Genomic DNA, 21,003 nt, shown 5'->3' with positions numbered 1-21,003 from the left:
CCAGTGAGTAGCGTCAACTTCAAATCTGTCTACCATCGGCTGCAGATTGAGTCAAACAAAGTCCCCGGGATCGGGGCTGACAACAATACCCAGGTACGTGAAGCTCTGTATGAAAACGGAGTATGGGCAGCGCCTCGGGATTGCTTCGCTCCCCCCCTGCAGTGGGAAGAGCACTGTTTTTCTGTTTATTGATCCTTAGGCCACAGAAATCCTGATATTCATTAAGGATATTGGTGACTGCTGGGCACGTGGTCTGGGGGTTGCCCATGTAGACGAGAAGATAGTCTGCGTAGAGGGAGACTATGTCCTCCCCCAGGGCCATTTAAAGCCCAACCATTCCAGCGCGGTCCTAAGCCTGATTGCAAGTTGCTCTAGCGTAAAAAGTAAAGGGGAGAAGGGACAACCCTGAAGGCACTGGACGTGGGCCCATTCACTCTCACCACTGGCTCAGTAAAGTTGTATATTAGCTTGACCCATGACATATACTAAATCCCATGTGTTCCATGATGTCCCAGAGAGCCGACCACCCCACCAAATCAAAGGCTTTTGCAAAGTCCACCGCTAAGAGTGTGAGTGGATCTTTTATCGGAGCTGCCCGGTCAATAGCGAACTGGGCACTTCTCAGGTTCATCCGGGTGGATCTAGACGGCATGAATCTTCATTGGTCTGGGGGAATAAGGGAGTGGATGACCCGTAGTAGTCTGCCGGCCAGAACACGGGCAAGGTCTTTGGCTTCCCCGTTGATGAGAGATATTGGCCTGTAGGAGGCATAGAGTTCTGGTGGTTTACCGGGTTTAGGGATCACTACTATGGTTGCCTGTCTCAGATCTCGAGGGAGTCCCCCCTCCTCCCGGGCACATTTCAACATGCGGTGCATGTGGGTTGCGACCGTGCCCACCCCAGCATCTTCCATGTTTCCACCAGGAACCCATTGGGGCCTGGGGATTTCCCAGATTGTAGTTGGGACAGAGCAGCAGCGATCTCTTCTTCCGTGATCTCCTCCTCCAGGGTGCCTATATGCTGCTCTGAGAGCATGGGTATTGCAATGGACTCCAGAAATCGCTAGACCACCGATCCCGAAGGCGGCGGCTGCTGAGAGTAGAGGCATTCATAGAAAGCCGCAAATGCATCCGCAATCTCGGCGTCATCGGAGTGTAGTCCCCCCATCGGGCCCCCTTATGGCCCGTATGTACCCCTTGTTTTAGGCCCGACGTTCTAGCCACCCCAACGTCTTCTCTGCCTTATCGCCAGACTCGTAGATCTGTGTGCGTGTGGCACAATGTGTAGTCTTGGCATTGTTTAAGGCCAGGTTTCTCAGCACCTCTTGGGCCGTGAGCAACGCTTCCTTGGTTGCCCCTGCTCCTAGTGTAATAAACTCCTCCTCCGCCCGAGCTGCGTGTTCTTCCGCCTTTGAAATGTCTTGAGTGTGTAGTTTGCGGTGAGCCGACACCAGGGAAAGTGCCTCCCCCCCAGAGCACTGTTTTGTACCCCTCACATAGTGTAGCGGGCTGTCCACTGAATCCTCATTAATGGAGAAGTATTCCTCTGTTGTGTGAGTGAGAGCTTCCGCAATATTGGGCATTCCCAGGTAATATGTGCTGAGGCGCCAGGTGGGGAGAGGGGTTTTCTTGCCATGTTTTAGCGTCACGGTCAGGGGTGAGTGGTCAGTGATGCCCCTGGCTAGGTAGGTGGCCGTTACCAGTGTGTGCGCCATGTCTTGCGGGACAAAGAGGTTGTTAATGTGGGATAGGGATTTGTGTGGACCGGAGAAAAAGGAGAACCCTGAGTCTGAGGGATGTACTGTGCGTCACGCATCCACCCAACCAATCAATGAGGTAAAGGAGAGAAGTTTTGTGGGGTGGCCAGGGTTTCTGGTTCCCACGTGTGTTCTGTCTCTGGTCACATCCATCACATCATTAAAATCATCCCCGAGCACCGAACAATCTGCCTGCCTATCCATCAGTACTGCCTGAAGATCTGTGAGGAGTTCATGGTTGAGTGGGGGGAGCATAGACCGCAGCCATTCCCCAGGTGTTCCCGTGCATGTTCCTGGTCACCACCACAAGGTGACCCCGCTGGTCCAAGTGTACCCCACCCAGATGGAAAGGGACCCTCTTCTGTATGAGGATCATGGTCCCTCATGACCCTCTTGTAAATCCTGCGTGGTAGGCCGTGGCATAATTGGATCTTTGGAAGAAGTTACAGTTGGTGCCCAGGTGTGTTTCGGTGAGCAGTACTATATCCAGAGAGTGCCTGTGCAGGTACTGGAGCACCAACCTGCACTTGATGCTGGAGCCCAGCCCATTGATGTTTCATGTGAGCAGGTTTATACACCCCTCATGTGCCTTTGTTATCCCAGGGAGTGTGTGTATCGTGCGACTGGGTATGGGTCCCCTTCCATGTTCTGCTCTCACCTCCCCTGTCCATCCAGGTGTGGGACCCTCCAGTTAGAATCATGACCTTATGACTGTAAAGTACCAACAGGAACAAAACAACAATTGTTAACATAGTAACCCCGCCTCCCCAGTCATTGGATCCCTTTACCGATGGTGGGTCGTGTGTTCCAGTTGACGGTGCAGGAGTTCCTGCATGCATAGGTGCCGCAGCAGGGATTTCTTCACACCACTTCGTCTTGGATAGGTCTGCGGTTCCCCTTTCTCTCCCCGTATTTCCCCCAACCAGAAGCACCTGTAGACCGAACAATGCACCAACTTGGCATCAAACTGCAAACCAAAACATTGTTGAAAGTTACGGGTTGTTCACACTGAAGTCCTTCCATCATCCCTCGGCGGCCGCCACTGTGTGATCCCCCGATTTGTATGTACCTACACATTGTTCCGTTTCTTAGAGCCAGTCCTCAGCCATTCTCTGCGTCGTTCTCGCCATCCTGTGTCGGCCTGAGTGGATCGGGGTCCTGGGGGCTCATTTGCAGTGAGGACCAGTCCATCCTAGGCTGTTGGGTGAGGGGGCCCTTTGGGGATCATTGCTGTTCCGATCCATTCAGGATTTGGGTCTCCAGCATTCCCAGGCCTCTTTAGGCGAGTAGAACAGGTGAGTGACGCCATCATGGTGCACCTTTAGGAGTGACGGGAAGAACAGAGCATATTTTAGGGACAGGGAGTGTATTTTTCTTTTAACTGAGTCGAAGTACTGCTGGGCCCACTGTACCTCTCTGGTAAAGTCCCGGTAGAAGCCGATACGATAGCCATTATAGGTGATGGGATTGGTGGCACTGGCCATCTGGAGAATGATGTCTCTGTCACAGAAGTTCATTAGTTTGGTGATGATCATTTGCCAAGGAGCACCAGGGATCGGGCGACCAGTCGAGACCCTGTGGGCGTGCTCGATGGAGAAGAACTTGGAGAGTTTCTTAGGGGCAAATAACTCAGCGAGCCAATCTTCCAGAAAGAGTTCAACACTGGGGCCTTCCTCCTTCTCTGGGATCCCGAGGATCTGGATGTGGTTCCTCCGTGCCCGTCCCTCAGTATCTTTAGCTCTGTTCTCCATTTGGGATCCCTTTTGGGTGATGGCTGCTAGTTGTTTTTCCATTTGTCTCACTGCGTCCTCTGTGCTTCATATCTTTTGTTCCGTTTCCCCCACTCTCGAGGATAAGTTGCGGAGGTCTTGGCGTAGGAGAGAAAACTCTGATGAGAGGCCCCCTATTTTCCCCTCGAGGGACGTCCTCGACTCTCCTATGGCTTTCATGACGTCGGCAAGAGAGATATTGGGGTCCTCCTCCGCTGGTATGTCGCTCACCGGGGTCAGAGTTCAGGGTCCCTGCAGAGGTCCAACCGTGTAAAGGTCCATCTTGCTTTGCAGGGTCTACCTCCTGGTTTTGTCCTTGCCCATTGTTCCTCTGAGGTGATCTGGGGAAGGAGCATGTGTCGCCTGCTCCTAGGTCTTCGCCTGTGGGGATCTCCCAGGGTCTTGACGGCCCGGTGCGGGGTGAGGGGGAGTTGGATTGTTGCTTTCCACTGTGGACTCTTATTTGGTCCTGTCCCTTAATGGCCAGGGCTGTCCTCCCTTTGCATTGCACTATGTGTCACAAGTTAGGATGATGGTGCTGGTCTTTCCTCTTGTGCGTCGCTTAAGGGCCTTTTTTCTGTGTCCCTGTTATTGAGAGAGTCTGTTGAGGTCTAGGGGGGGTTGTGCCGTTAATTATAGTGCGGTGTGTGGGACCAATCAGCCTTTGGTCAGTCCACTGGCGTACCAGTCACCTTTATGAACTTCAGTGTCCCGGCTGGTCCCCTGCGCTAGTCCCCTTTTCACCCTTGGACGACCACGTATGTGGATTTGTTCCTCTGCCTTCCTTTTAGTTGTGTCCCCTTTGCCGTGGGTTATCGCTGCCTCTGAGCCTGGTTGTCTGTGTGCTTTATGTGCCCGGTGCTGCCTGCCAAGCAGGGTATATGTTGTGCAGGCGCTCTGGTGGTGGGACTGCTCCTTATTGAAATGGCTTTACGTTCAGGAGGCAGAGGCTGTAAACCGTTGAGCAGCTTCTGGGTGGCCAAGCAGGCATGGAGCACTGTGTGTTCCAGCGATCGCTGTTGCTGCGCGTCCCGTTGGGAGTAATTGTACCCAGGGGGGCCCTTCCCTTTATTGGGGTATCTAACCTTCAGTCCTGTGCTGCTGGCACTGCAGGGTCCATGGAGGCTGGGCCCACTCTTATCTCGCGGGCAGGAGAGGAGTCGCGGTGTTACGGGTGCTGGCTGGGGTCTCGAATGAGCACAACGTTATGGCATCCCCACCTCCTCCTTTTGCTCGGGTTCTTGGCCAAGCCTGCGTCACCGCCACTGAGGGTCCGATGGTGCCAAGAGTCGTGTGCCAGGACTCAGAGGCACCAGGAGCAGGCAGGCAAGTGAGGCACCTGCGGTGCACTTCTCGGTCCCAGGTTGGCGGCTTCTGCTGTCCTGCTTCCAGGTGTGAATTCTGCTCGAGGTTAAGGTCAGATATCGCTGAGGTGTTCTGCCGGCGTGGCGGTCAGTTTCCCCGCCACAGTCACCACGGGGGGTCAGGAAAAATAGGAGGATGTTGGCGGCTGCCGGTAGCGGGTCTTTTTAGCTGCTCATACGTGGTTCGTGCATGTGCACTCCCTGTCCAGTTTTCTTATTCACCCAGGACTACATGGTTTCCAATGTAAGGGGTGTGGTCTCAGCCTGATGACTTTATTGATGACCAAGACAAACCCTCATAGTACTGCCTTTTGATGCCAGCTGCAGTCGGCAGTGCTTGCTAGTGTTATCAGTAAAAGTTGCAGGTGTAATGCATTTCTTCAAGGTGAATATACCCCATAAAGCTTCACACTCCCCTCGATGCAGACGAGAGTCCTTGTAATATGATGAAATCCGTCAGCTAAAATCGCCTTTCAGTAAAAAGGCGAGAGCAGCGAACATGCATAGCTATGCCACAACGGAGATACGTTGGAAGCGTAAACAGTGAAAGGAGAGCATTCTTTAGTGGTAGGCGAGTGCTTTTCTAAAGGTGACACGTGCAGTGCAATGTACCATCTTGCTTTATGCAGGCTAAAGACAGTAGTTTAAGCATGGAGTGTTGCAAACAGAATATTATGGTACACAGTGGGGGTCATTACGACCCTGGCGCTAAGGGGTTAATGGCGCCATAAAAGGCTGCGGCGCCGTTAACCCCTTAGCGCCTAATTACGAGGTCCCTTTGCGGGACCCGACCTTAACGGCTGGTCTAGACCAGCCGTTAAAGTAGGGACCCGCAAAGGGACTTTCGAGGTAAGTATGGTACCGCAATTTGCGGTACCATACTTACCGCCTTCACCATTCCCATTATGCCCTATGGCCCGAGAATGGGGAAGGGCCATGGTGAAATGGGGAATTTCAAGAAATTGAAAAGGTATTTGTACTAACATACTGAGTAACGCATTCAGATGTCTCAAAAATAACCCTCCACCCTTTCCCTCTGGTTCCCAGCCCCTTCCCTTTTCCCCTTCTTCCCTTCCCTCTCCTTTCTGCACTCGATTGTTCACAAGTGTGGATCCAATGTTTGTATCTACGAAAGACAAACTTGTCAGAAAAAAATAAGATACACAATTTGATGTAAGAAAATTACTGTATGCATAAACCAGATACATCTGAATATAACAGTGTGGTATATATATTATTTGATAATGATATACTTGTGATGCACATTCAAAAATTGCTTAAAACCTTGGAAATATCAGGAACAATGAGGTGATGCAGTGATTTTAGAAAAGTATGTAGTTGGTTGGTAATAGATGCGTATTATTGTTTTTTTAGATACATTGTTAAAGAAAAAAAAGCATTTCTTCCGAAACACAACATCCAACACCAGGTGTTCTTTTGTGTCCTGACGAAAGCCTTAGTCGGACTATCAACCATCCGGTTATACCAGATGACACCTCCAACTTCAGTGTCCATATATCTAAGGCTGGAAACAGAGTCACCTCTGTCGGCACACTATACATGTGGTCTGCCTTGAACTTTAATTGTATTTAATATTACTGGAAGTCACCTTTTGTCTACTAACATCACTCTAAGTCGGCAATGTGCTTTATTGAGATTGATACATGCCAATAGATATTTTCATGTTTTAGAATATTGTTTTCTCATTTGATTGTTGTTTTATGTTGTCACATGTGTCTTTTTAGAAGACGGATCTTTGCTGTCCCTTTTATTATATATCACAAAATAAAATTAAGTATATTTTTGTAAACCCAACCTTTGCTTGCATCTTGTGGTATATGCTTCACATAAGATGTTTCCCTGCAGTCACCTAATGCTAGTCTGAATTGCCAACCTATATCTTAACATCAATAGGTAGCTTGTTTGAGACCTACCTTATTGCTTACTACCCCGCCTCTTGCCGATAGGACAGTATAAAGGGCTGCTGGCTACCAAAGAATTTCTTTTAGCCCTGGCACTTAGTTTTGTTTTTTACAAATTAAGCACTGCTAACACCTAACAGAGAAACACGCCTCCATGCTTCAAATGTACGCTCAAGCACATCACCCAACCACCCATGGACTAATTTCAGAACCTTTTACATTCTACAAACTACCCACACGGGCATACACTCCTTACTAGGAGCATGTGACTATACTAGCACGCTTTATTAATGTGTAACAAAGCTAACCACATCAATAAACTCTGGAAATGTGTAAGAATGAACCCTTACCAACTATCTTAAACATGTAACTATGCTATGTCATTTTACCAACTATGAAAGTATACTAAGTACATGTATACTACAAGTATGTCATACTGCAGGTATTTATGGGTCTTTGGTGGAGTTAATATGGTTTTCTTACTTATACTCAGTAATATGCGTAGAGCCGCTTGTGAACGAAGTAACTGGTAATGCTACTAGGTAAGGTGGGATACCAAACATTCAGTATTTATTTTAGTTTACATTGATTGTAAGGTTACCAAATTATTGTACTGCACAAAAGGTGGTCTGATGTCTGAAAGCACTACAGATACAGCAGTGGACATTTTTCATTCAAATTACAGCAAAGGTCATTATTTTGTTGGGTGCACTGGGGGTGAAAATATCAGTAAAGGCCGGGTAATTTGATTAACAGTTGTTAAACAATTTCGAATATAATGGAAATAAACAATGTACAAAGTACAAAAAGCACAAACAGAAATAGAAACGGAGCCACTTCAAATCAAAACAGGATTTAAACTAGTACCACTTGTTAATACAGTACACAAGTTATACTTTAATAGGAGTTTATTTGATAGGTAACACAAATGTGCAATGGTGGAATAAAGGCTTGTGATGTAGCACGTACAGGCAGCAATCAATGTACAGGAAGCCTGTAAAGCACATATGTACTGAGAGGAAAATAATGAGTGCCTGTGTCCTGCATATTGTGATGCATAAACATAATGCATAAGAACATTATTGCATATCAATATGTAACCAAAATTTGCTAAAACAAAGTGGTCAGCCGTAATACTTGTGAAATTTTACAATCATACCTGAAATCACTAATATTCAATTTTTTCAATACTTGTATTATGTTTTAACAAGATACAAGTTACAATAGTATTATTACTATCATGTAAAAACAGAACATTGTGTTTCAAGATCTCAATATTCATTATGTAACATTTTCACAATAAGATAAGTTATCCCCCTCATTGCTGATTTTATTTTAAACACACACGGCTTACAGGAACATGTGTAGATGGATAAATCGTGACAAATGGAAAGAAACGAAGACAGTCAATACCTCAGATTTTGTAACAAACAAATGTAACAAACGCGCTGTCAAGCAGCATAAACTGCTCAATGGAGTGGAATTGGTATTAGGTAAAAGGTCAGGGTAGAGCTGTGTTTAGGCACATTAGGATCCACCAACAAATTGGCAAATCCCATGAAAAAGCAATTGAGATATGGATTTTAAGAGCAGTGACTTGTGCTAAGATAGGGTGGCATAAATGGATCGATTAGGTCATGCTGATTTGTTTTGCAGAATGGTAACTTTGCCGATTTTATTTCTCGCTATTTTTACCTCTTTTTTTTAACTAAAAGGCAACATCCTCTTCCAACCCTCAAAACCCCTTTATATACTATACCCATACTTACAATCTGTGGTAAAAAAAAAGGTAAAAAATTCAGCAAAAATACATTCGGGAAAGTTGCCATTCGGCAAAAAGTGAGGTATACTGAATAAACGCCTGGTTAGAGGATATGGTGTACCTGCTAGTTTGGAGAAGGCCCCCTTTAACGTTGAGAAACAAATATCATCTTGGTTCTAGATAGACATTAATCACCTTCTACACCCACCCATCTCTCCCTGTAAGTCCCCTTCCACTCTCCTCTTAACCCTGTGTTCTGAGACGGCTTGGCAGTGGTGTAATGCTCTATTCAAGCAACCAACACAACATAACAATAGGCCATTCATATAGCTGCATTATGACACTCTCAATTCACCATTGTTACAGTATTCATATTATAGGATTATTTAATGTATCATTACCGCAGGACAATATAGAGAGCAACCAGAAAACATTATGCAAGGATTTTTGGTTGGTATTACTGCCGGCGCGAGGAGGTATGGAGCCAAACGAGAGGTGGTATTGCCAATACCATATCATTCAAATGTATGATAATATAGTGGGGTGCATTGATTATTTGCAATATGACGAAGAAACAACACATGGGACATGGCGAAGTGATGGTGGAAAGGTGGCTGGAAATGGGGAGAGCCAAGATGTACTGGTGCTGAGGCAGCCTTGTAAGCAGAGGTGGAGTGGCTTACACGACAAGGCAGAAGGGCAGTGTTAGAGTCCGACTTGTGTGCTTGACATGCGACTGATAGTTTCCCAGTGGCAGTGCCTTTAAGTGGCTCATCAGGCATGCAACAGACAATGGGGGTGATTACGACCCGGGTGGTAAGGGATTACCGGTACCGGTAACCCCTTACCGCCCTACTACGAGGTCCCTTTGCGGGTCCTCCCTTGACGTCTGGTTTTTCCAGGCGTTAAGGACGGGACCCGCAAAGGGACCTTAGAGCTAATAACGGTACCACAATTTGTGGTATCGTTATTAGCGCCTTCCCCATTCCCATTGAGCCCTATAGGGGCTCAAATGGGAATGGGGAAGAGCCCTGGTGAATGGGGAATTACCGCCCTGCCAACCTTGGAATGGGGGCGGTAATTGCTCCATTCACCAGGGCGGAGTCGGAACGAGTTTGGAGGCAGCCCTGGCGCTAATAGCGCCGTGGTTACCGCCAAACTCGTAATGAGGCCCAATGTCACTATCAATAATGGCCTTTCATAGTCGCATGGCTGCCAGGTGATCTTTTAATTTCTTTATTGACCTGTGAGCCTCTAACTCAAAGCAACCCTTAATTTGATTAGTGTAAACAGCTCGGGTTGAAAACAAAGTTTGGCCGGCCTTTGTTGATGTCACCTTTCCTTTTAAAGAGGCCTTATCTTCATATCCACATACATATAAGAATATTTAAGTCCTTTCCCAGTACTCCAGTTAACTCCATCAGCATAGGTGGAATGATTGCCTTTGTGGTACCTCCCATTGAGATTGGCGGAGTGGCATGCACTGTACCACCAGCCTCCCTTGTACAGATTGGCACAGTTGGCATCAGACTTGTCGTTGTCTTGGTCCATTGTTGAGAATTTTCCATTATTGTGGGAGGACAAAGAGTCACCTGGGGAAACAATGTGCATTTCAACAGTCACTTATTTAGGTTTAGCACAAAATGGATCATAACAAACACATATTGTGTACGTTGTGCTTTGTTTGGGATAACCGTGAGTATATGTTGGAGATGTGGAACACTCTAACATGTGTTAGGGTATTCTTTCCTCATTATGCCATTGAGGGCTATTTTACTCTAGCAATATCAATTGAGTGGGAGGAAATTATCTGGCATCTTCATCTCCCAAAAGGGTGCTGCATAGGGACAGCTATGGGTAGCACTAGCCATTGATACCACTATGTTGCTGCTCTCATCTTGTTTTGCAACTAATTCACATGAACTATTCAAACTACTTTTCTTTGAAAAGAAAATATGTCATTTACTAGATTTAGTAGTTGGGTTTTTGGGCTTACAATCAATAACTGTTCATTGACATAATACAGGTTAATGTTTTCAATAAACTTTAACATTTGTGTCATACTCTGATGATCCTGTGATGGCACTTCCTGTGTAGTCATCTAAGTCAGAGGCCGTGTGATGTCAATTTCACTACTTTTTGGTTGATGAGAGATGGGCCTTTCTACGGAGCACAATTATTCTTGGATTAATTATCATGTCGTCCTGAAGAAGCACAGTGAGTGAAACATGCGTTGACACTTTTTCTAAATTAAATTGGACATCTTTAAATAGAAATTGCTTCCATAATTACAAAAATATTATTTAGTGAATCACAGTTGAATAACGTATATAAAGGTTTTGAAGAATAGTTTGGGGCATGTACTTTGCAGTCATGATGACAGTGTCTATATAATGTCATTATATAAGTACCAGTGGAAGCCTCGAAGTCTTCAGAGATTAAGCAGCAGAAATTAATCTGCCTCCCCATATATTTTTCTCATCATTTCGTGATCAACATGGAGTGCACGGAAATCTTGTGACTGAGTCCCATACCTCACTGATTTTGGTGGAAGGATCCCTCTGCAGGGAACATTCTGCTACTGGATATTGCATACCTATCCTCCCACAGCAGATTTTGTTCAGAGGATATGAATTTAGATTTGCTCTTGAAATGTATATTATTAATTTATATGTTTTGTTTACTCCCATTTTTGTTTCTGTTTGGTTACTCTTTATGTAATTTCAATCTGCTATTTGTTTTGTTAGCATTGAATTTCTATTATACACTATTGTTTTGTTATTAATGGTTATGAAATGATTTAATTTCATTTATGTACCATTGTGTGAATGATCTATAGAGGATATGGCCCTGAGGATGGATTTATTGCGAAATTGATAGGCATTGAACAAACCATGTCAGCAGAACACTGCCTTGTTGCTGTATATTTATTCAACATAAAAGAACTATCAATACCCTGCAGTAGAGATGTTCCTTGTAGATACACTTAATAGTATTTAAGCAATATTGACTGTGTTGTCAATTTAGAAATATTGGTCAGTAACCATTATAAGGGCATCCATGAGAGCCTGTGCGTCTCCCAGGTGTCCCCTGTGAGTATTTACTGTAGAATAATTTTTATATGGTGTAAATGGTCAATACAGGTTACCAGAACTTCTCTGTTCAGGCAGTGAACCTTTGGAACAGTGTTCTCATTGAAATGAGAGCTACTGAGGTTAAAAACTGTTTTAGGCAACAACCCATGACTTTGTTCTTCCATTAGCAAATCTGTCAACTGTGAGTATGTTCAGTAGAAGAGTGGCAAAATACAATAACTTCACCAGTGTGGGCTTGACAGATCCTTAAAGCACAATATTCAGATGCCCCATACCACAAATTGCCTCTTGATACTTTGATAAGAGGTGCTATTACTACCCAGCACAAGGCTGCTTATTTGTATAAGTCTTGGGATGATGAAAGCGGGGTCTGCTCTGTGTAGAATGCAGACTTCCGGGCTACCACACAACCACCCTATTATGTCTTCATAGAAGATGACACTCTTGGGGGAAATAGCATTCACTATGCAGTCTTGAACGTTAAATCCAGTTAAGTAATTATCTTTGTTTTATGCATGATTGTTTTTGCCCACAATAGAACAGGATACGACACTCAAACAGAATGCATAATAGACAGGCGTGTTTTGTTTGGGGCGTGGTGAGGTACGTGGTTTGGTCCCTGGTGTGGCTTCGTCCCTGGATTGAGCAGACGTCCGTGACCCCCATACCTTGGGCAATCCTTTGCCTGCAACCTGGTTTCTAGGCACATTTGTGTATTTTGAGCATGTTTTAGCTCTTTAGCAGGCCAGCGCTCTGCGTCTCTTTCCCCAGCTTCCAGGCCTGTGCTCTCGCCTCCTGCCCGCTCCCCTCCCCTGATTGGCTCAGTATCCAAACACAGACTCAGAGTGGGCCTAGCCCGTCCCTCGCTGCCTCCCTTAGCCACTTTGGTCCCTGGCTTGAGAAGAGGAGCATGTCCCCTATAACTTGGGCAATCCTTTACCTGTGACCTGGTTTAAAGGTAAATGTGTGTATTTTGAGAATTTGTTTGCTCATTAACAGGCCAGCTCTCTGTGCCTTGTTCCCCCTGCTTCCCCGCCTGGGCTCCAGCCTCCTGCCTGCCACCGTCCCCTGATTGGCTCGTTGTGCCCTCATCACACAACTCAACAGGGCCATCCATCTGATCCCATTGGCCCATCTGACTAACTTGTAGCCTATCGGAGCGAGCCGCCAGGTGAAGCCGGCACACCCCCGAGGCACACACTAAGGCTCCTGACTGAGCTGACCAAGCGTGCCGTGCTGTGGTCTGCGCTCCAGATCTGCCCCATTCACCTGCTGCTTCCACATCAGCTGGAAGCTCCTCTGACTCTATGAACTTGCATACGGTGAGGCCTCAATGTACACTTATGCACTCTTGTGCCCTTGTATTCACCGCATTGTTCCACGTGCACGCTATGCTATTCTATGTCTCAGCACAATTATCCGGCCATATCGCCATTTTTCAGCCCACTCAATTGCTTCTGTACTTGTACCTCAATGCCATATTCTTACATGCACACCTTGCCAGGCCTGCCCGTAGCGCGAATGTAGTTATATGCCTGCCTGACCTAGCTCGCTGTTGCTGCGCACACTGTCCACACTGTACTATTATGTGCCCGACCTCTGCCACCTAGCCTGCATTTAACGTAACTCTGCCTTGACTATCCAGCCGAGACTGCATTTAAGTCCCGTTACCAGTTTCCTTGTGTTTACACGGCCAGACTGACCTCTTAGTACGCATTTAACGTACTGCTTATCATTGACCCTATCTAGCCGACACCGCCCTGGGACATACTACCAAATCTCCACGACTCTACCTGTTGAGAGCGCTCAGTGGTATTCTCCTCAGCCACATTGCACTCCCTGCCCAGGCACTTGAAATTGCCCCATTACCATACGTTAGCAACCGCATGCTTGTTCCTATGCACCTGCCACTATGCCCCAGCTGCAGGCAGCTAATCACTCCTTCAAACTGCCTCCCCCTAAGCTATTTGTACTAGCTATTGCCTACATACTCTACCTCACCATCCACTCAACCTCCCAGCACAATTCTAGTACTGCTCCGTGGCCTAACTCCCTTCAGCATAATAAGATAATCATGACCACTAATCCTTACTTCAACAACCCTACCTTATGGCTCCATCACTTCACCACGAAACCTACACCGAACCAACCATGCTCACTCCCTATGAGAAACACTAGACCTGGCTCCAGGCTATGCCATGCTTCTCATCACTACACAACACCCTTTCGTCAGTACAAACATTCTAAGCCTACCACTAGGACTATCTCCCTCCCTCCCTCACACATCCACCCCTCAAGACATCAACCCCACCACAAATTTGATCAATGGGGCACTAATCAATGCCAGATCTCTTACGGCCCACGCACTTGACGTAGCCAATATCATCCTAACACATAACCTCGACTTCTTGGCCGTCACTGAAACGTGGCTCCATGCCGCCTCTGGGCCTCTACTTTCACTAGCCATCCCCACTGATTATAACATCATTAGGCACGACCGCAACACCAATCAAGCCAAAGGTGGTGGTATTGCCATCATCTACAAAAGTTCCCTGAACCTCCGTCTCTCATCTGTACATCAAATCTCCTTAATGGAAGCACTAACAGCCAAACTTGCCCTTACTCCCAATCTTACCATCACACTCCACCTGCTATACAGGCCTCCTGGCCCGTTATCCACCTTCTCTGAAGACCACTCTAACATCCTGGTACATAACACCAAAACAAGCTTCGAAATGATCGTACTAGGTGACTTCAACTGACTCGGCGGCCTTGCTGATCGACAACATGCTCACTAACGCAGGCTTTACCCAGCATATTAGCAAACCGACACACACCAAGGGGAGAACTCTTGACTGGATAGCCGCCCATAACTGTGAAATTAATGTTGACTCTAACCAACCTTGTGTCTGGACCGACCATCACCTGATCACTTTTAACTTCTCCGCCAAAACTCCCACCTCCACCCCAGATGTTGCACCCGCCATTCCCACTAGAAACAAGCATGACATAACTTGCGATAAACTTCTCCCCCTCATCTTTCCAGCCCTCAAGGAACAGGCTCTCTCATGCATCGACCCCACTGCTTTGGTTGACATCTACAACCATTCTATGTTAAAAGCCCTCAACCTTATTGCCCCATCCAAACTAAGAAAACCTAAACCTCGAGCTCATCTTAACTCCTGGTTCACACCTCAACTGAGAACCTTAGTCAAAGAAAAACGAATTTCTGAATCACATTGGAAAAGTAACCCTACAGAAATTAACAAAGCCAGCATCATTCTAGCAACGTTAAATTACAAGGAAGCCATACTCCAGGCAAAAAAAGAACCTTATAATATACGCATCGAACAAGCCAAATCTAATACAAAAGAACTGTTCCGTATCTTAAAAGAACTGGAAACCCCTGTCTCAGCTTCCGAAACTTGCACCAAAGATAGCACTTGGTGCACCAATATTCAAAACACTCTCCTTGGTAAGATAGCCACCCTTCAAGCCAAAATCAGTGATAAACAAACTAGTTTACAACTCAACCCCCAACCTAACTCGCAACCAACAATAAATATTCCCACCTCGGAATCTTTGACCCCTTTCAGCTTCACTCCTCTCTCTGTTCCTGAAGTCCAAAATATTATCAATAGCCTCAAGCCTTCCAATTGCCAGGGGGACCTGTGCCCTGCGCCAATCATCAAGGAGGCTGCATCTGAGCTAGCGCCTTTCATTACTACATTCATTAATTAATCCTTCAGTACTGGGATCATACTGGACAACCTCAAGGACGCGTGGGTTATCCCGCTCCTAAAAAACCCACCTTGGACCCTAACATTCCCACTAATTACAGGCCCATCACCACAGTGCCGTTCTTACTAAAAAACCTTGGATCGTGTTGCTTATTTACAGATTCAACATTATCTTGAATCCAACAAATTCCTGGGACTAAGGCAATCTGGGTTTCGACCTCGTCACCGCACCAAAACTGCCCTTATCGACCTTAAGACCCAAATTGAAGACTTACGTGACAAGGGTAAACTTGCTCTACTCCTCCTTCTAGTCCTCTCTGCGGCTTTCGATCTCGTAAACCACCAAATACTGTGCAGACACCTCATAAAAGCAGCTCACTTCTCTGACAAAGAAACAGCCTGGATCAGTTCAATCCTAGACAATAGATCCATGCGTGTCTTTTCGCCCCTAGCAGCAGCCTCACCCTCACCTGTCACCTGCGGAGTACCACAAGGATTGTGCATCTCTCCCACTCTGTATAATGTATTTACAAAACCTTTATTCGAGATCTTGGACTATCTGGGTGTCACATACACTAATTATGCTCATGACACCCAGATACTCATCCCCATCTCAGGAGACTACACAGCCGACTCTCTCTCTATTAATGCCATATATCAAGTCATCCAAGCCTGGATGGCGCAGCATGGACTTTGTCTGAAAGATGAAAAGACAGAGATTCTCATCCTCGGTTCCCCCCAAAAACTCTCCAAACTAGACCTTGCATTCAAATCCTTTACCATAGATGGTAATACCATCAAGGTCTCCAAAGACACCAAAACCCTAGGGATCTATATCGACTCCACTCTATCCTTGGCCAGACAAACTAATTCAGTCGGTTCTGCAGCAGCTCATACCTGTAAGCTCATTACAGCTAGTCGCCCCTTCCTCTCACCAGCCAACTGCACTACACTTGCCAGGACTCTTGTGTTGTCGAAAATTGATTATTGCAATGCCCTCTACTTAGGCACCAACCATTGTAACCTAAACAAGTTACAAATTACCCAAAATAATGTCATTAGAGCAGCCCTTAACATCCCAGGGAACCATCACATCTCAGACACTAGACCCAATATTCGCTGGCTCTCAGTCTCCCAACGAACCTCTCTAAATACACTTGCTCTCACCCATAAATGCCTCGCCAATCAGGCATCTTGCTACCTAGCCAACAGATTCACCCTACTGAACTCTAGCAGACCCTGCAGAACTGCCCAAACCTACTGCCTAGCTATACCAAGATACAACCTGCAAAGATCAGGCAGCACTAGTTTCCCAGTCCTGGCGGCTAAACTGTGGAACTCGCACCCCAACTGACTAAGAGTCTAACCCTCCTTCCACAGATTCAAAAACCTAACCAAAGCCTGGCTCTCCGCCAATTAATTATTTTCAGCCTCACCTCATGTATATAGCCTCCTGATTTGCCTTGTTTTGTGCCATGCTTTATGCCCTATGTATATAATTGTTATTCTCACTGCCTTGTGCCTTATGTATAAAACTGTAACTTAAACTCTTCGTGTTCTATATTGTTCACTTTTACCATTTATTATTTATTTATTTATTTATTCACATTTGTTAAGCGCACATCAGACCGAAGGCATCGTGGCGCTGGTTACAGTGTTTCTTAAACTTAGTTACACACAGTTGTGCCCTTGGTTACATTGGGCAATGGTTATGCTTAAGTACATGTACATAGAGAACACAGAGGTGGTCAGGTGCACAAGTTAGTTGAAGAGAGCAGTTTTAAGTTGTTTCCGAAAGGAGAGGAGGGATGATTCTGCTCTGAGGTTGGTGGGCAGTGCGTTCCAAAGCTTAGGTGCCAGGTATGGGAAGCCTATACCTCCTGCCTTGGATCTATTGATGCGTGATATGGTGAGACGGTTGGCGTATGTGGATCTGGTTGGTCTTGTGGATTGGGATCTAGACAGTGTGTCAGCTAGGTAGGATGGTGCTGTGAGGTTGATGCATTTATGCGTTGTGGTGAGGATTTTGAAAGCAATCCGGTCCTTGACTGGGAGCCAATGGACGGCTTTCCTGGCTAGGGTGATGTGCTCTCTTTTAGGCATGCTGAGTGCTGCTCTGAGAGCATTATTTTGGGTGGTTTGGAGCCTTGCTAGGTTGTTCTTGGAGGTGCCGGCTAGGAGCGCGTTGCAGTAGTCCAGTTTGGCTCCAATAGTGGCTCTTGCGATGGACAGGCAGTTTTCTTTTGTTAGGAACGGTTTTATAGCATTGATGAGTTTAGTGCTCAATGCCGATGCCGAGACGATTGCGCTTACTTGTTTATCCAAAGATAGGGTGGCATCTATGTGAACTCCTAGTGTTTTAACTGATGATAGGACTGGGATAGTGCAGTTGTCTATGCTACAGTTATTGTAAAGTGGGTTGAGGTTGGCAAGGGTGGGCTTCTGGCCTAAGATGAGGATTTCAGTTTTGTCCCCATTCAAGCAGAGTCCGTTGGTGGCCATCCAGGCTTGTATGGTAGAGTAGATTAGTTGGAGGGAGGTGGAGTCTTGATGATAGTTAACATTCAGGGGCAGGAGTATCTGCGTGTCATCAGCGTAGTTCGTGTAAGTGATCCCCATAGCTTCCAGTTTGTCGAATAGGGGCTTAGTAAAGAGGTTGTATAGCGTAGGGGCCGTGCAGGAGCCTTGAGGAACCCCACAATGGATGATGGATGGCGCAGCATGAGCTGTGTTGGAGAAGACTTTCATAGCTCTGCCTTGTAGGAAGGAAGTTACCCATGAGGCCGCGTCCTTGGAAAAGTGTGCTGCTTGTGTTAGATGATTGGTGAGAGTGTCGTGATCTACTAGGTCAAATGCTGCTGATAGGTCGAGGAGGAGGAGGAGGGCAGGCTTGCCCTTGTCGAGGATGTTAGTGATTTCATTTTTTAGGTCTAGTTGTAACTAAGGTATGGAACGCTTTACAAATAAATAAAATACAAAATACAAAAAATACAAATCCACTGCCCGTTGCAGCCCTCTTTGGCGAAGGACAGCGAGGCAAAGGACAGTACCGAAAGAAGAAGCAACTCCAGATAGTGTTCGTCTGTGTTAGCCAGTGGAGCCGTCAACCATAAGCGACAGATAAGGTAGGTGAGGTCTGGACAGGGGACCAGCAATCACTGTTGCCCATTAGACTGTCTGACCCAATCTTATCTTATCCTTTCTATATCAATATTTAGCCTGACTGTGTATGTTAGCCTTAACTCGCATTTAGCCTGACTGGGAAGTTAGCTTGACTGTGTATATTAGCCATATCTTGCATTTAACCTGACTGTGTAGGTTAGCCATATCTCACATTTAGCCTAATTGTGTAGTTTAGCCATATCTTGCATTTAGCCTGATTGTGTAAGTTAGCCATATCTCATATCTAGCTGGATTGTGTAAGTAACAGATGCCATGCATTTACCTGTTTGTGTCAGTCAGCTTGATTGTGTTAGCCAGGCAATCCAGCATTTAAACAGATAGTGTTAGCCAGGCAAGTCCCGCACTTAGACAAATTGTGTTAACCAGCCATGCAACATAGAGCGCCAGTCCCCGCACGGGTCAGGTGACCGGCATGCGGCATGCCAAGTGGTGACATGACCACACTTAATGTATGCGTGCAGGAGACGCGAATAAAGCTGTTCCTGCTATACAGGAGTCTGGTGTGGGTGTATCTATTGCGCGCTGCTGTGCTGTATCCCCACATTGAGGGACACCACAACGGCAACGAAGCGATAACCCACGACCGCCGCTAGCCCAACGCTGTTACTGCAGCTCCTTGCCCACGCCCCGGCCACCCGCTACAGCTTCTCCTGGCCTGCTGAGCTGATAAGAGGGAGTACCTCACTTGCGGTGCTGCAGGGGCCGGCCCTGAAAGGGAGGAGAATTCTGGACTGGCATTGGAAGACTGCCAGAGAGCATGAGAGGAAAGGCCTCATGCATTGAGAGGCCCAGCTGCAGCCAGCTCGCACTCAGGGGCGTTGCTAGGGGGGGGGGCTGTAGCCCCTGATCTTTTGGTTGTAGCCCCGGATAGAATCTCAGGAGCTACAGCCAAAAGACTAGCTAGCCCCCAGTCCCAACAGTTCCGACATCAGCTTAGCCCCGGGTCTTTTCCAGACCTAGCAACTCCCCTGCCAACAATCAAGAGGTGAGCCAGCCCCAGAGGGTCCACTATACTAAGTAAAGGCTGCACAACAAGGGGCTAGCACACCCCTCCAAGAGGGAAGGGCATCACAGGGACCACAGCAATCCAGGAGGGAATTCAGTGTCAAGCAGCATGAGTGCCCAAAATGCAGTCCAGGCCACAGCCCACAATGTCAATCACTATTGAGGGGAAAGACTTTGAGTTCCTCGTCAACTCCGGTGCCACCATCAATGCATTGCCGGAGGCGGAATGCCTCAAACTTGAGCAAGCCCCATAGCTACAGAAAGCTCACGTAGTATACGCTTACGGGCCAAAGGAGCCACAACCATGCCTCAGAACATTCACAACTACATGCCATTATAAGGACAAATGAGACTGCATACACCTCCATGTCCTTGACACCGAAGTATCCAGTGGATGTGTCCGAAGTCAGCCATAATGATGGGTCTCATTCAAATACTCGACCAGGTAATGGCGGGCAAATATATCTCACCTGCCGCCAAAGTAGCAGCACAATTCCCCAACCTCTTCAAAGGATTAGGTCAACTGAAAGGTCAGAAGATCTGACTACACTATAGAGGAGGTCCCAAATAAAGCCTGCACTTCAGACGCCCATTTTGAATTACCAGGAACGTTCACACCGAGATATGTGATGTATGATGAGCAGATAAATCAGCAGAGAGCCACAGTAGGGCTCTGCCCAGTACCTATCAGAAGAGCAACACCTATTGAAGTACCAATACCAAGAAAACAATGACAGTAAGGTATCCATTAAGGAAACCTTACCAGCAAACAAGACGAAATGGAGATTCCCTAAGTACAGTCCCGGAAGAAACCAAAAAGGTCTTAATGGAAGATGAATGGTGACGTCACAAGGACCCGGACTGACATACAAGTAGAAGAAATGAGAAGCCGAGAATGACACCCAGAGACGAAACGCCATGAATAAGGATATCGTGAACCTAAAAGGGGAGAACGATGTTGAAAAACAAAGAAGCTTAAGCTGTAAACAGGATGAAGATATTCAACCGGCTAACACCTAAACATATGCTTGGAACTGCAGGAAAGCTAAGAAAACAATGCAGCTTGCAAAGCTAAGTAGAAGAATAGTGCGGCAAGCGCCATTATACATAAGCTACCTCAAAACGAAGCACAGTAGTAGAAGTGTAATTCCACTTTTCAAACGAAGCAGAATCAACCTAGGTTATTAAAGGCCGAATGAGCAGAAATTCATATTCTAGCAAAACGAGAAGATACGGCTGAATCGAAACTCGGCAGATGCAACTCGTGTCAGGAGAGCCAAGGTCATACCAATAGAAGGAATGAACAGTAGCTACATATAATTAAAACTTAAGCACAGAATATCCTATCTCTGAAAGGTCAAGATAAGGAGGCGTAGGCAGGTGGCAAGCTAAATAAGAATCAAATAC

At 46.5% G+C, this 21,003-nt stretch overlaps 1 protein-coding gene across 2 annotated transcripts in view; it reads right to left on the bottom strand.

The window, feature by feature from the left end:
• Positions 1-7,354: 7,354 nt before the first annotated feature.
• Positions 7,355-21,003, bottom strand: part of LOC138503305 (veficolin-1-like) — a 134,197-nt gene continuing 120,548 nt past the window's right edge. For both annotated transcript variants that reach the window (XM_069622913.1, XM_069622914.1), the window contains one exon: positions 7,355-10,165. In XM_069622913.1, coding sequence (XP_069479014.1) covers positions 9,918-10,165 — 248 coding nt within the window. In that variant the 3' untranslated portion in view covers positions 7,355-9,917. The remainder of the gene's footprint in view (positions 10,166-21,003) is intronic.

This window comes from Ambystoma mexicanum, chromosome 11 (genome assembly GCF_040938575.1).
Source record: "Ambystoma mexicanum isolate Mex_15411 chromosome 11, UKY_AmexF1_1, whole genome shotgun sequence".
NCBI lineage: Eukaryota > Metazoa > Chordata > Amphibia > Caudata > Ambystomatidae > Ambystoma > Ambystoma mexicanum.
Note: the sequence above shows the minus strand (reverse complement) of the source record. Positions and strands in the feature narration are given on the sequence as shown.